Source organism: Python bivittatus, unplaced genomic scaffold (genome assembly GCF_059951505.1).
Source record: "Python bivittatus isolate LINGU-HERP-01145 unplaced genomic scaffold, Pbiv_v1 ctg000220_np1212, whole genome shotgun sequence".
Lineage (NCBI taxonomy): Eukaryota > Metazoa > Chordata > Lepidosauria > Squamata > Pythonidae > Python > Python bivittatus.
This window is the reverse complement of record NW_028277048.1, coordinates 21685094-21697986: the sequence shown is the minus strand read 5'-3', so window position 1 is coordinate 21697986 and position 12893 is coordinate 21685094. Positions and strand designations below refer to the sequence as shown.

General features: G+C 38.6%; 1 protein-coding gene across 1 annotated transcript; it reads left to right on the top strand.

Moving 5' to 3' along the window:
* The first annotated feature begins 1036 nt into the window (after positions 1–1036).
* LOC103050672 (keratin, type II cytoskeletal 4-like) lies at positions 1037–12245 on the top strand. Its single transcript, XM_007442295.3, has 9 exons — positions 1037–1605; positions 3927–4147; positions 5523–5583; positions 6326–6421; positions 7517–7681; positions 8330–8455; positions 9283–9503; positions 10144–10178; positions 10952–12245. Exons 1-9 carry the CDS (start codon positions 1096–1098, stop codon positions 11218–11220), a joined length of 1704 nt encoding a protein of 567 aa, XP_007442357.1. The 5' UTR covers positions 1037–1095; the 3' UTR covers positions 11221–12245.
* The last annotated feature ends 648 nt before the right edge of the window (positions 12246–12893 follow it).

The following is a 12893-nucleotide window of genomic DNA, read 5'->3' as shown; positions in this document are numbered from 1 at the left end:
CTCAAATTGTGTACTAAATTTTGGATTGTAACCAACTTGGGACAGGGACATGACTTATGTAAAATGCCATGTATTTTGGTGTTATAAAAATAATAGTAATAATAAGGTCTACATTTTATTTTTACATTCTTTTAATCTGTATAATTTATACTAATAAGTAATGCTGAATGGAAAGGCAGTTCAGGTAGATGGTGGGCTTCTCTTTGCTAGAGATTTTCAAGTGAAGGCACGTAGCACTTAGCAGAAATGTTGATGGAACAAAGTTTCTGCATTGGCAAGGAGTTGGAATAGATACCCCCCAATATTATGATTCTGTAATTAAGATTGTTTGTTGTGATTGATGAAATTGGGATGATCAGGAATGAGGTATGCTACCTTATGCTCCTTGTTGGAAGGGCAGGAGATAAACGTGTTCCCTTATCCTTGATGCATAGTATTGTTTATTTGAATTTGGTGCTGAGAAAGTGTTTTTTCTCCTACTGAGAAATCTGACAGATTGCTGTAGGATTTATTTCTTTTATTTCAAGGAATCCAGAGTGAGTGGTGCAATCATGGGTGTGGATTTTTATCTTTTTTTTAAATTTGAACCAAGCATGTCGGAGGGCTTCTGTTTGGAACCTGCTGAAAAGAACAATCTGCCATCAGGTTTAAGAAGAAGGGAGGGATTAAGAAGTATCTTACAGTATTATTTTCCCTGCAGGGCAAAAGAATGTTAAAGAAACTTGCCAAGCCCTACCATAGAGACAGGAGTCATAGCAGCATCTAGCCTCAGTTGACAGAAGGATGATGCAGGCAATCTGGGGTTGTCTGAAGTTCACAGCCAGGCTGTGGGTTCTTTAGCTCTTTGGGGTGTGTTTTAGGGAAGGTCAGTTTCTGGCACAGTGCAAGAGGGAGGGTTCCAAGCACACCTAAGCCCAGTAATACAATAAAAAATGAGCGCTTGATTTTCCACTCCCCTCTCACCCAGGCCAACTCTCTGAACAGATAAAAAGGTAGATTCTCGCCTTGCTGTGATAGGGGCTCAGTTGCACTCCGAACTGGGAACTCTTTCCTTGAAAAAGTCACTGCCATCCAGCCAGCCACCCCCTAACCATCATGTCTCGCCAGTCTTATGGGATAAGCATATCAGGAGGGAACAAGGGATTCAGCTCCAGCTCAGCTTGCTTCTCAGGTGGACAAAGAATGAGCTTCAACAGCGCCTCCACAACCCGTGGATGTTCTGTCCGTGGTGGAAGCGGAGGGGGTGCTTTTGGCAGCAGAAGCCTATATAATGTTAATCAAGGGGGCAACAAGAGAATCTCCTTTGGTGGAATTGGTGGCAGTGGCTTTGGTGCAGGTTTTGGTGGTTGTGGCCAAGGGGGTGGAAGCTTTGGAGCTGGTGGCTTTGGTGGTGGCTTTGGAGCTGGTGGTGGCTTTGGAGCTGGTGGTGGCTTTGGTGGTGCATTTCCAGTTTGCCCACCTGGAGGCATTAAGGAGGTGACTATCAACCAGAATCTCCTGCAGCCCCTCAATTTGGAGATAGATCCAGAGATCCAGAAAGTGAGGGTAGAAGAGAGAGAGCAGATCAAGACCCTCAACAACAAATTTGCCTCCTTCATTGACAAGGTGAGATAGATGCAAAAATTATTTTCTTCTTCTATACCTTTCCTTACTATTTTTAGTATTGTTTAAGATCATAGTATATGGAAGTTATAAATTCCTCTTTTTTTAACCATAAATCTCATGATATATGGAGTAATTTTAAAAGCTTTTTGACTAATTATGTTGTCACTAAATCTTAACTCAAGAGAAAAATCCATGTTTTATATGTTATGTATACTCTGGGGAGAAATGATAAAATGTGGTTCTTGTGGAGATAATAGGTGGCTTTTGAGAAATTTAAGTGAATAGGAAAAGAACCGAAGGAGAAAAATCATTGCTGGGCACATCTACTGTGATAAAATCTACAGCAATGTAACTGTTCAGTCCCCCAAAGAATCTTGGGAACTGTAGTTTGGTGAAGTGTTCGAAATTCTCAAAGATCACTATGTGTCTAAAGGCAGGATGCTGGGGAGAAATTTGACTATCAATCTAGTTGAAATTTATGCTGTTTATATGCCATACTATTTTCTTATGCTCTCAGAATTAACATATATTCAGTAAGACGTCAGCAGAGAAAAGACACTTCAATGCTGATATCAAGAAATCAGAAACGTTAGCTGTCTACTGTAGTGATCATTCTGTCAAAGGACAGAAAATGTAGATACTTCTGGACTGTAATTACTGGTTGTGCACTGGATATTTTTGTGACACATAGCTAGACTACAGATCACTAATTATGTTCACTAACTGTGCATTCACAGTAGTGATACAACACATGATCTTTCCAATGACTTTTATTTATAATTTCACCATTCTTATCTCTCCGCCAACTGCATGGACTCAAGGGTCTTGTGGAAGAGTAGGAGGTAAAACCTGTAATTCTGAATCTGAAAGGGGACCCTGATTGTGAGCCGTGTAGGGGAAAAGATAGAATAAATAAAACATCCAAAATAGTTTGGAGAGAGAAATGCAATTAGTGTTAGAAGGTGCAGTGATTGTGGTTATGTAGCAGAACTGGATTAGCAATCAGTGTGAGTGTTCTACAGAAGATCCAGTGCGCCTGTTCCTGTGGCTCCAGTTATTTGGGGGGTTAGTGATATGAAAACTTATTTTAGAGATGTGGTTGTTCTCATCATCAGACAGGCAACTCCAAGAAAAAAGAATCATCTCACCAGTATGAAAAGGAACAACAGATTGTTCCTACTGCAGAAAACATTTTAAGGCCATCAGTGCCAAGAACATATGGCATCATTTCAAATACCTTTTGTATGATCAATGCTCTGTTGTGTGCAATGAGCTTTAGCCACTTTGTTCATCAGTCCTGATTTTAATTGTATCGTTAGCAGAAAGGTTATAAGGAGAGAACCTGTTGAGGCAGGAACTGGTGTTTTCCAGGCTAGACAGCACTGTTATGTAAATGTAACATGGTCTCCCCAGACCATCAGTGGACCTACCACATGTTCTTTAATTCAAAAAGGCAGGAAGAAGAAACCTAGATTATAAACTCTAAGTATGCTAAGTAGTTTTGCATTAGTTGCTGCATTGTTTATCTTCAATAAAATGTCTAACCTTACCAAGTTGTGTGTGGGAATCTGTTGTAGAGTCTAATCGAGAAGTGAATTTTTACTGCCCAAAAGATGGCATTGAGGTGAATGAGGCTCAGCTAGGAAGACCTCGACAACTTTTGTAGTTGAGAATTTGTTGGTGTTGGAGGGAGATTTTGGTTGATTTGTTGCATTGGGGTCCAATAAGTTAATATATTTCCTCAAATCTTTCACTGGTGAAAATGAGACAGGCCCATCACATATCTGTATTCCATACTTAAGAACTGTTATTGAAATAACCTCCCTAATATTCTTTATGTATATATTGCTAATAGCTCAAAATATATATTGGCTGTGGCAGTAAATAAAATGGTACATTGTTCTGTATAAATTGCCTTTATGATAATGAGAAATCCATCCAGACATCTAACTTTTCCCATTGGGGTGAGGAATATTTGTCCATCTGGTTTAAAATTCTGCTCAGTGCTACCTGGCTGCCAGTCACTGACTGATGAGAATTGGAGTCTATCAGTATATAAAGGTCCATAAGTTCCCTATCCATGTTCTAGAGAGAGAGTGAAGAGGACTAAATTCTGACAATCAGTAATACTAAGAATTTGCAGAAAGAACATTTTTAAACAATCCATTCTGAATCACTCCAGAAGGCAAAAGAGATAAAATAGTATCTTAGGATCAGATCCAAAAAAATACAGAGGTGTCCTGTTACACTCAATCTATTGGAATATGAGTAAATAAACTTTTCTCTCTGCTTTTCTGCTCTCTGTCCCACTCTCTTTTTAGGTTCGCTTTCTAGAGCAACAAAATAAAGTATTGGAGACCAAGTGGAAACTCTTGCAAGAACAGGGCAGTGGTAGTGCTGGTGGTCAAAAGAATCTTGATCACCTTTTTGAAGTTTATATCAACAATCTAAGGAGGCAGCTGGATGGTCTTCTGAATGAGAGGCGAGGACTTGAATCAGAACTGAAAAACTTCCAAGATCTTGTGGAGGATTTCAAGAATAAGTAAGGGAGATTAACCCAAATTCATAGTTCTTGATATTCTTTCATACTACATTCATGAAAATTGGGCTTTGTTAGTAAATATTCAGTATTTCTTCTGTCTAATGAAGAGGCTGGGACAATCTACTCATGAAATTTGGAGGGGGTGTTTTTTCTTTATAAGAGGCATCATTTCCCTAAAAACGAGAATAACTTTTTCTCCTTACTTTCAATGGCTGTGCTAAGTTATCTACCACATGTATTGGAAATACATGCCTGTGGATAGAAAGACTGATCTTAGCTCATCTCTCTTCTTCCCTTCCTCCCTCCCCATATATCAGTGAAGGTTATCATCCACCATTTCCTACCAATAATCTGTTTTGTGAGACATTATTCATCTTGGCTGCTGTGCCAAGTTTTTAGGGACTGTTTGAGGGTTGGAGAGGGCTTGCTCCTTTAAAATGCTTATAATTCAGACCAATATAATATGACTTTGGTTGAATTCCAGAAATTCTTCAGTACAGTAGTCAGTATAGTATATTCAGCGTTGCTTTGTGAGATGGGCAGCTATATAAATGTGATGTATAAATAAGTACAATGAAACAAATAGTATCTTTTGCTTCATATTGCTCAAAACATAGATGTTACCTTCAGTTATAAACTAATGCTGTGCAATAGCCCAAGTTTGGGAAACCTGTCCCTCAACATCTAGAGGGTCATAAACTTTCTGTCTGTCCTATTGAACTTTCTGAAGAGAGTTGAGTTGGCAGAACAGCAAGGAATTTGACATTCTGCTGGGTAAAGTAATCTGGCATATCGACTTTTGATTGCACAAGACACTAAAAATAATACTTAAGCACTATGCTTGAGTCAGAATAGTGTTTAATAAAACTACTGTTATCAAAGGATGTGGAATGCACCCTGGTAGAAGAGTCAAAAGTAGGGAAACAATGAAAAACAATATGTGAATTACCAACTTGTAGAAGCTGAATAACTCACATAATAATTAAGGATAATTTAATCTCTCATTTTCTTTCACTTGCATGCCACAAACTTTTTAAAGAGCTTTGATTGTTAGGACATGTTAGAAATCAGGCAGTCATGGCTAATTGTAATCTATATTCTATATGTAGGAAAAAAAATTAAAAATATGGGATCACAAATATGAACACGTTGTGGTAAAATAAGAGTTTTTGATTTCTTGGTTAAATATTACATCATCATCATCATCATCATTATTATTATTATTATTATTATTATTATTATTATTATCCTCAAGGTATAGATTCTTAAAAAAATTGGAATAGTTTGGAAAGTATGGATGAATGAATGATATATTGGAGACCATATGTACCAGACACTCAAAAGGAGAAATCTAACCTTTCTTTCAATTTGTCAGATATGAAGATGAAATTAACAAGCGTACTGCAGCAGAGAATGATTTTGTGCTCTTGAAAAAGGTAAGTGCTTCAGTTGCAGTGATGAAGTGACAAAAATGTATTAGAGTTCAGGAGGGGCCAAGAGCAGCGATACACTCAGCATATAGAAAGTTCTAGGATGTCCCCTCATTGCTCTCACCATTAAATTATGCTTGCTTTCAACACTGTTTACAGCAAATACTACTCCTTCTTTATGGATTGAGGGAAAAATGCTAAGATGGTATCAGTTTCCTATAATATCCACTTCCATGCTGTTGCTTCTAAAAGACTGGGGATTTGCTTGAACACCAGGTTTGCTATTTTAGAGATTCATATAAAATGGCACCAACAGAGAGTAACTATACTGTCTGGGAAGCTGAAGGTGTCCATGGCAGGTGTTAACTAGGGAAAAGAAGTAAGATGGTATTAGTTGATATTGATTAGACATATAGCTGCTTTTGATGTCTGGTTAAGAGGCCTAGATGCTTTTGTGCCAGACTGAAAATTGCACCTCGAAGGAAGGCATGGAAATAAAGAACAGAGAATGGGAGTCTTCTGCTACTGGTCTCCTGTTTGTTCATGAGATCTTACAAGCATAACTGCTATGTAACAAAACAACACTTCCGGCTCCTTTGCTGTGGTTCCAATTCTGAGGCTGCCATTTTTAGAAGAAATAATATCCTTATTTAAATCAAGATCATCACCATCACCATCATCATCATCATCATCATCATCATCAAATGCGCAGAAAATTGAACCATCTTTTGTTTTTTCTCCCCCCCAGGATGTAGATGCTGCTTACATGAACAAAGTGGAACTGCAGGCAAAACTGGATGCCTTAACAGATGAAATCAGTTTCCTAAAGTGTCTGTATGAAACTGTAAGTAAGCATGCTGATCACTAATACAAGTAACTTGGCATATAATATAGTCCCTAGTTTTGAGGGACTGTGATCATGTTTGGAATTTCCAGAGCACACTGTGGGCACCCTTGCATAAGGACCACAAAATCTGGTCATTGCTCACACACACGCACACACACACATGCACACACACTTCCCAGAGATCAAATGGATGAGATTAAAAGAAAATGGAACCTCCCAAAGTTAAGGCAATATCTATATTCCAAAATAAACATCTGCTTTTTTGAACACATACTGTATATTTCTTGAGTTTCCTCTCTCACATCTGTGGGTAAGGTTCAGAGGCATGTAACTTGGCCAAAAAACTGAGAAAAAGACAAGGGTTGGATCTCAGCTCCATATAGCAAGCTACATGTTTTTGCTCAGAATATGGTGATGCTAAAAAAAGCATACACACATACCACACAAAAACACACAATACTTCCTCACTCCCTCCTACTACCCTCTAGCAAGCCAGACTCTCCCTCCCACACCCACTTCATCTAGCTCTTATTCTGACTATATGGGCATGTTTCAAAGCTATCAGTACCCATCATTTTTATTTGCTAAGAATCCCCTGGGATCAATGCAAGGGCAGGAAGCATTCTTGGAAACAAAGATGGCCTCTGGGACTGATGTTTACTTTGCTGCATTTCAGCTCCCCTATTAAAATAAAAATAAAAAGCTTACTTTACTCTTATTTTAAAAGGAGGGTCAAAGAGCCAAGTGGGCATTAACAGAGATCTTCCCGAGCACTTGGATGCTTCTAGTTGGGGACTTCAGGCCCATATCTATGCAAATGGGTTTGATGTAGTGGTTAAGATGCTGGAGTAGAAACTGGGAGGATGTGAGCTCTGGCCTTTCCTCAAGCATGGAAGCCAGCTGGATGGCTTTGGGGCAATCACTCCTTTTCAGCCCTACACACATAACAGAGTTGTCATTGTGGGGAGACGGGAGCATTTGGTATACCACCTAAATTGACACAATGAAGGGGGATATAAATCTAATAAATAAAATGGAGAAAATTAATATGATCAAGTTGGATTAATTGAGATGGCTGGATTCCCTTTGCAGGAACTGAACCAGATTCAGCAAACCGTTTCTGACACTTCTGTTGTCCTTCAAATGGACAACAACCGGAACTTGGACTTGAATAGCATCATTGCTGAGGTCAAAGCTCAGTATGAGGACATTGCCCAGAAGAGCCGGGCAGAAGCAGAGTCTTGGTATCAATGCAAGGTAAACTTTCAGGTGTTTGGTCCTTTCAAGCTTTGCCAATATAAAGTAATCCTCAGGTGTGCAATATGTGGTAAATCTGAATAAGCTCTCTTGTAGTGCTTTGGTCACTGAGCTGTGCATTCTTAGGAAATGCAGTAAACAGTGGGTAGAACATAAAAGGCTATCTTATATTGAATCAGCCACTGGGTTTATCAAAGACCTGAAGGACCAGGCTGAGGGCAGATCCTCCTGAAGAAAAATCTATCTAAATGGTTGCTAAGAAATGACACCAACTTGATGTCATATAATCAGTCATCAGTCAATCAGTCAATGGGTTTATCTGGCTGAGGTCATCTTTCCAGTGTTTCAGAGACAAGGTCCTACTTGTAGATATTGTGTATTGAATTTGGGACCCTCTGCATGCAGAGCACTAAGATGCCAAGTGCTCTATTGGTCAAACTGGCCAATAATCCATTAGTAGTACTTCAGAAAGTTGTGTGTAGACAAGCTTTGTTTGGAATAGTGCACTTGCTATGATCACACCTTTTTTGAGACAACTTGTAAAGGTATCAGAGCATCTGAGGAAATGTTAACTGTTGTTTAGTTAGGCCTTGCTGCCAAAGATTTTCAGATGTAACATTTGACCTTCCCTTTCTTGTGGAATACTAGTATGAAGAGCTGCAGATGTCAGCTGGGAAACATGGTGACAACCTACGAGATACTAAGGCTGAGATCTCTGAGCTGAGCCGGGTGATTCAGAGGATGCGAGCTGAAGTAGAAAATGTGAAGAAACAGGTAAGGCCAGAGGATTTTTGTAGGATTAACTTGAGAAAGGGGAAGTTTCTTTAGAATTTCCTACTGTGTAAAACACCATCTGGTTAGCCTGAGCCAGTATTGTTGATGCTTTGGTATATTTTCTGATGGTGCCACTGACCTGTTGCTCTGGAACCAATGGCAGAGAGCAGTAGGAATACAATTACAATTGTACTGTGTTTAAGTTTGTAGTTGAAGGACGTTTACCTTTTGTACACTGCTGGGAATTATAATTAATGCTGCAGTGTAAAAAAACCCACTAATAAATGAAATGCACTTTTTTATTTTCATAAATATGTGTCTTTTTTGTACCAAACGTTTCTTAATACATTTGGGGAAAAAAACCCAAGTTTGAAAATTCAGAATCGTTTACATTTTGAATGATAACTATGTTCAAGGGGTAAATACAGCTCAATTCTACTTAAGCACCTTGGTGACATTTCTGTTGTCCCTGCATAAATCTTCATTTTTAATGGTTTTGCATCAATGTATCTATTTGCAAGACAGGAAGAAAAGGATGGAATAATATACCAAATCTAGCTGCAAGGGCTAAAAAGATTCTCAGACCCAGTACCTTTATTTTCTGCATTTTCTCCAGAATTTTGGATTCATAATATAGACATAATGTAGGTTAACACTGTCACTGCCCCCACTTCATGGCCTCTGTAACTGGTACTACTTCCTGACTCAAACTGGAAGGAGTATAGGGTAGGCATAAACATTTCTTATGAATTTAGGGAGTGGCTGGATCCAGGAAGAAATACCTTCTCTATCTTCACTATTCTACAGATGCTTCCTTTATCTTTCAGTGTGAGAAGCTGCAGGCTTCTATTGCAGAAGCTGAGGAACGTGGTGAATTGGCACTCAAGGATGCCAGGGACAAGCTCTCTGAACTAGAGGATGCTCTGCAGAAGGCCAAGGAAGAAATGGCCCGTCTCTTGAAGGAGTACCAGGAGCTGATGAACGTCAAGTTAGCACTTGATATTGAAATTGCTACCTACAGGAAATTGCTTGAAGGAGAGGAGAGCAGGTGGGTGAAACATAATAGATGGACAAGTGTCCCAAAGAGACAATGACAAAAAATTATGACAAACTCTAACACATGTCCTTTTTATCCTGGCCCCATTTGTTACCTTTTGGGGTGTAGCATCCAGCAAGCCACTCAAAAATCAAATGCAGCTTTAGGCCCAGAAAAAGATTTATTGAATGCTCCGCTTGTGAAAAATCTGGCTGAGTGTAGCCTTTCAATGCTTAAAGATGATTGTGTTGAAAAACAGACTAAACCTAAAGTGTTAGGATGGCTTGAGAAAGGGAATACACAGTACAAATGTAGATGTCCTAGTGCAGATAAAATCTATTTAAGCATACTGGCATGGTGAGACTGTCCACTTGATAAAGAGAATTTTATCAATCACTCAGAGTCATGGCAGAGTAGTATGAGCTAAAGTATTACGCTTATCTGAACTGGAAGGGCTGAATCCTAAAAGCGATGAACTTCATGACCAAGCAAGGAGTTTGCAGTACATTCACTGTAGTTCTACAGCACACAGTGCTAGCAAAGTTTCAAGGGATTTGTTCATATTGACTGCATATTGTTTTGTTAATGTTTTGTATGATAGTCCAATTGGATATACCCATTACTCATTATAAATACTACTTTTCCTTCACAGGATGTCTGGAGAGTGCCAAAGTGCTGTGAGCGTCTGTAAGTAAAACTAGCTTTATGTTTTTATTTATAACCGACTTTTCATAATTAAAAGGAAAACCCAGGATAAACTATTATTCTCTCATGTGCATGGCAAACTTGATTTTTGCTGAGTATCATATGATAGTCATATGATAATTCATCTTGAAAACCCATTACAATTCTAGTCTCCAAGGGAGTCTCATGCAAGGTTAATGTAATAATTGAACTACACAACTTTGCAATAGTGCAGGGGTGGTGAATTAATTGTCCTCCATGTATTAATGAATTGCAACTACTAGCATTCCACATGGCCAATAATAAAGAGAAGCTGAAGTGATAATTCATCAAATCTTGTGGACCACAGATTCCTCACTTTTGTAATGATCTTTGCTACAGATACAACATATGTATTTATGGTCATGGTATGCTGAATCTGTCTTCCTCTCTCTCTCTCTCTCTCTCTCTCTCTCTCTCTCTCTCTCTCACACACACACACACACACACACACAACTTTTACAGAATCATTAATCCCTTACTAACATGTTGGGGTTCTTTGGTGGCTTTATGGCTACATGTGAATTTTAAAAATATTAAATCTGACATCTAGATACAAATTTGAGCTTTCCCCTCCCCACTTTTTCTTAACACAACAAAAAGCCTCACTTGGGCAAATTGAATTTCCTTGCTGTTTCCAACAATATTCAAAGCAATGGTTGTTTCCATTGTTATCATCATTGGGAAGTATTTGCTTTAATGAAACATGTAATAACTTTGGTTATTTTCTCTTCCAGCTGTGATAGGCTCTTCCACGACTTCTTCTGGTGGAGGATATGGTGCTGGATTCGGAGGAGGTTTATGCTATGGAGGAGGATCTGGTGGTTTTGGTGGCTTCAGTTCTGGAAGTGGGAGAGGCATATGCAGCATAGGTGGTGGAGGAGTTTGCTCTGTAGGAGGAGGGTATGGAGGAGGATATACTTCCAGCTCCGGTAGTGCCATTGTGAAAAAAACTACCACCTCCTCCTCCTCCTCTTCCACCTTCATGAGTACAGGCAGGAAATAACAAGTAACAGATGCAATGACAGCCTAGTGCTGGATAAAAGAAACATTCTTCTGATGATCTCCACCAACCATACCCAACCCAACCTTGGCATCTTTCAGAGAAAAGAACTTTGTCTCTTACAACCACTGTGTCTGTTTTCTCAGAATATATCTAGATCTTGCATTCTTTGCTCTTAACTCGTATTAGTCTTCATCCCCAAATTTCATTCTCCAGATGTCAGTCAGAATGTACCAGTCATAATAACAAGCGTTAAACATGTTCAGGCTGTGTTTGCATAAACTAAGATAATAAGCATTTATTCACTTCATAGAAGTTTTTGTCAAGCATGTGTGCCTTACGTTGTTCAATACACACATCTTTGAGCAATAGGAGTGTAAATCCCATGTTGTCCAGACAGGGAGAATCATGATTATTTCCAAATTCTGGGAGTTTTTCTTAGTCTTTTTTTTCCATGGTGAACTGAGGAAGAGCTGAAACAGGCTTGGATAGGAGTGAAAAAGATATTTGATTATGGTCATGTGTAAAGGGTAGGTTCCACCACTATTCTGTTCACATTTTAAGTCTGCTGAATGAGCACGAAAGAGAAAATAGTGTGATGGTAAACTATATCAAAGTAATTGTTGATGTGAGCATAGCCCAACTGGTGTTTTTCTGTGGTTATCTGCAGCTCTGCTGATTGACACTGGTTATCTAGAAAATATATATATTCACACACATAAAATAGCAGTAGTCAGAAGTTGTGGCCTAGCCAGGGTTAAGTGCTATTTTAGGGCCTTATCATTTCAGTGAAAAAAATTAAGCACTTGTTGAGATCATGTCCATTTAAGGAAAAAAAAGTGGGATTTTCACAGATTTAACTTTGTCTGAATTATGCCCCATTTTCCTTCCTTCCTTCTTTCCTTCTTTTCTTTCTTTCTTTCTTTGTGGCATTGAAAACTTCTTTGCTCATTTTAGTTTTTGAGATGATTCCCTTTCATGGGTATGTGACCATCTGCATCTCATTAAAGCCTCAGTAAAGACAATGTTGGTGTGTTCTGAATTTTTACCCTGGTCTTGTTTTGTGAGAACTGTACTGTAGAAGCAGAAACCTCAGCCCCTTACTGTGGGAATCTTGGAAAATGTAGCTGAAATGGAGGCAGAATTCTCAGAGCTCCTGGCATTTTGTAGAATTCTATTAGGGGCATCCATGGCAAGTGCACTTGCTGAAAATCACTATATGTTTGTAGTGCAGATGTCCCTAAAAGTAACTGACATTGTTATAATAATTCAGATTTCAGTAGTATTTCAGACACTGAAAATATTCAGAATATTAAACTATTTTAACTTCAATTTTTGAAAATGATTGTAAGGACTATATTAAAAGTAGGACACCAATTTATAATGTTGCACAAAAATGTTAGATATCTACAGTCCACTAGCATTATATTTATTTTCTTCACACTCTAAATCCTATAGCCTCCATAATCCAGGAAAACTGAAAAATAAATTAAAAAAAAAACACACCTCACAGAATTCTTTGAGAAGACATATGGCACTGAAGCCACATTACAGTAGTAACATTTGTGGTATCATGCCACAATTCTGCTCCGTATTCATAATGTCTCATTTAAAATTGCTGCATGTATTCATTTTAGAAGGTGACAGTCCTTTCCCAGGGATCGTATTTCCTTTGT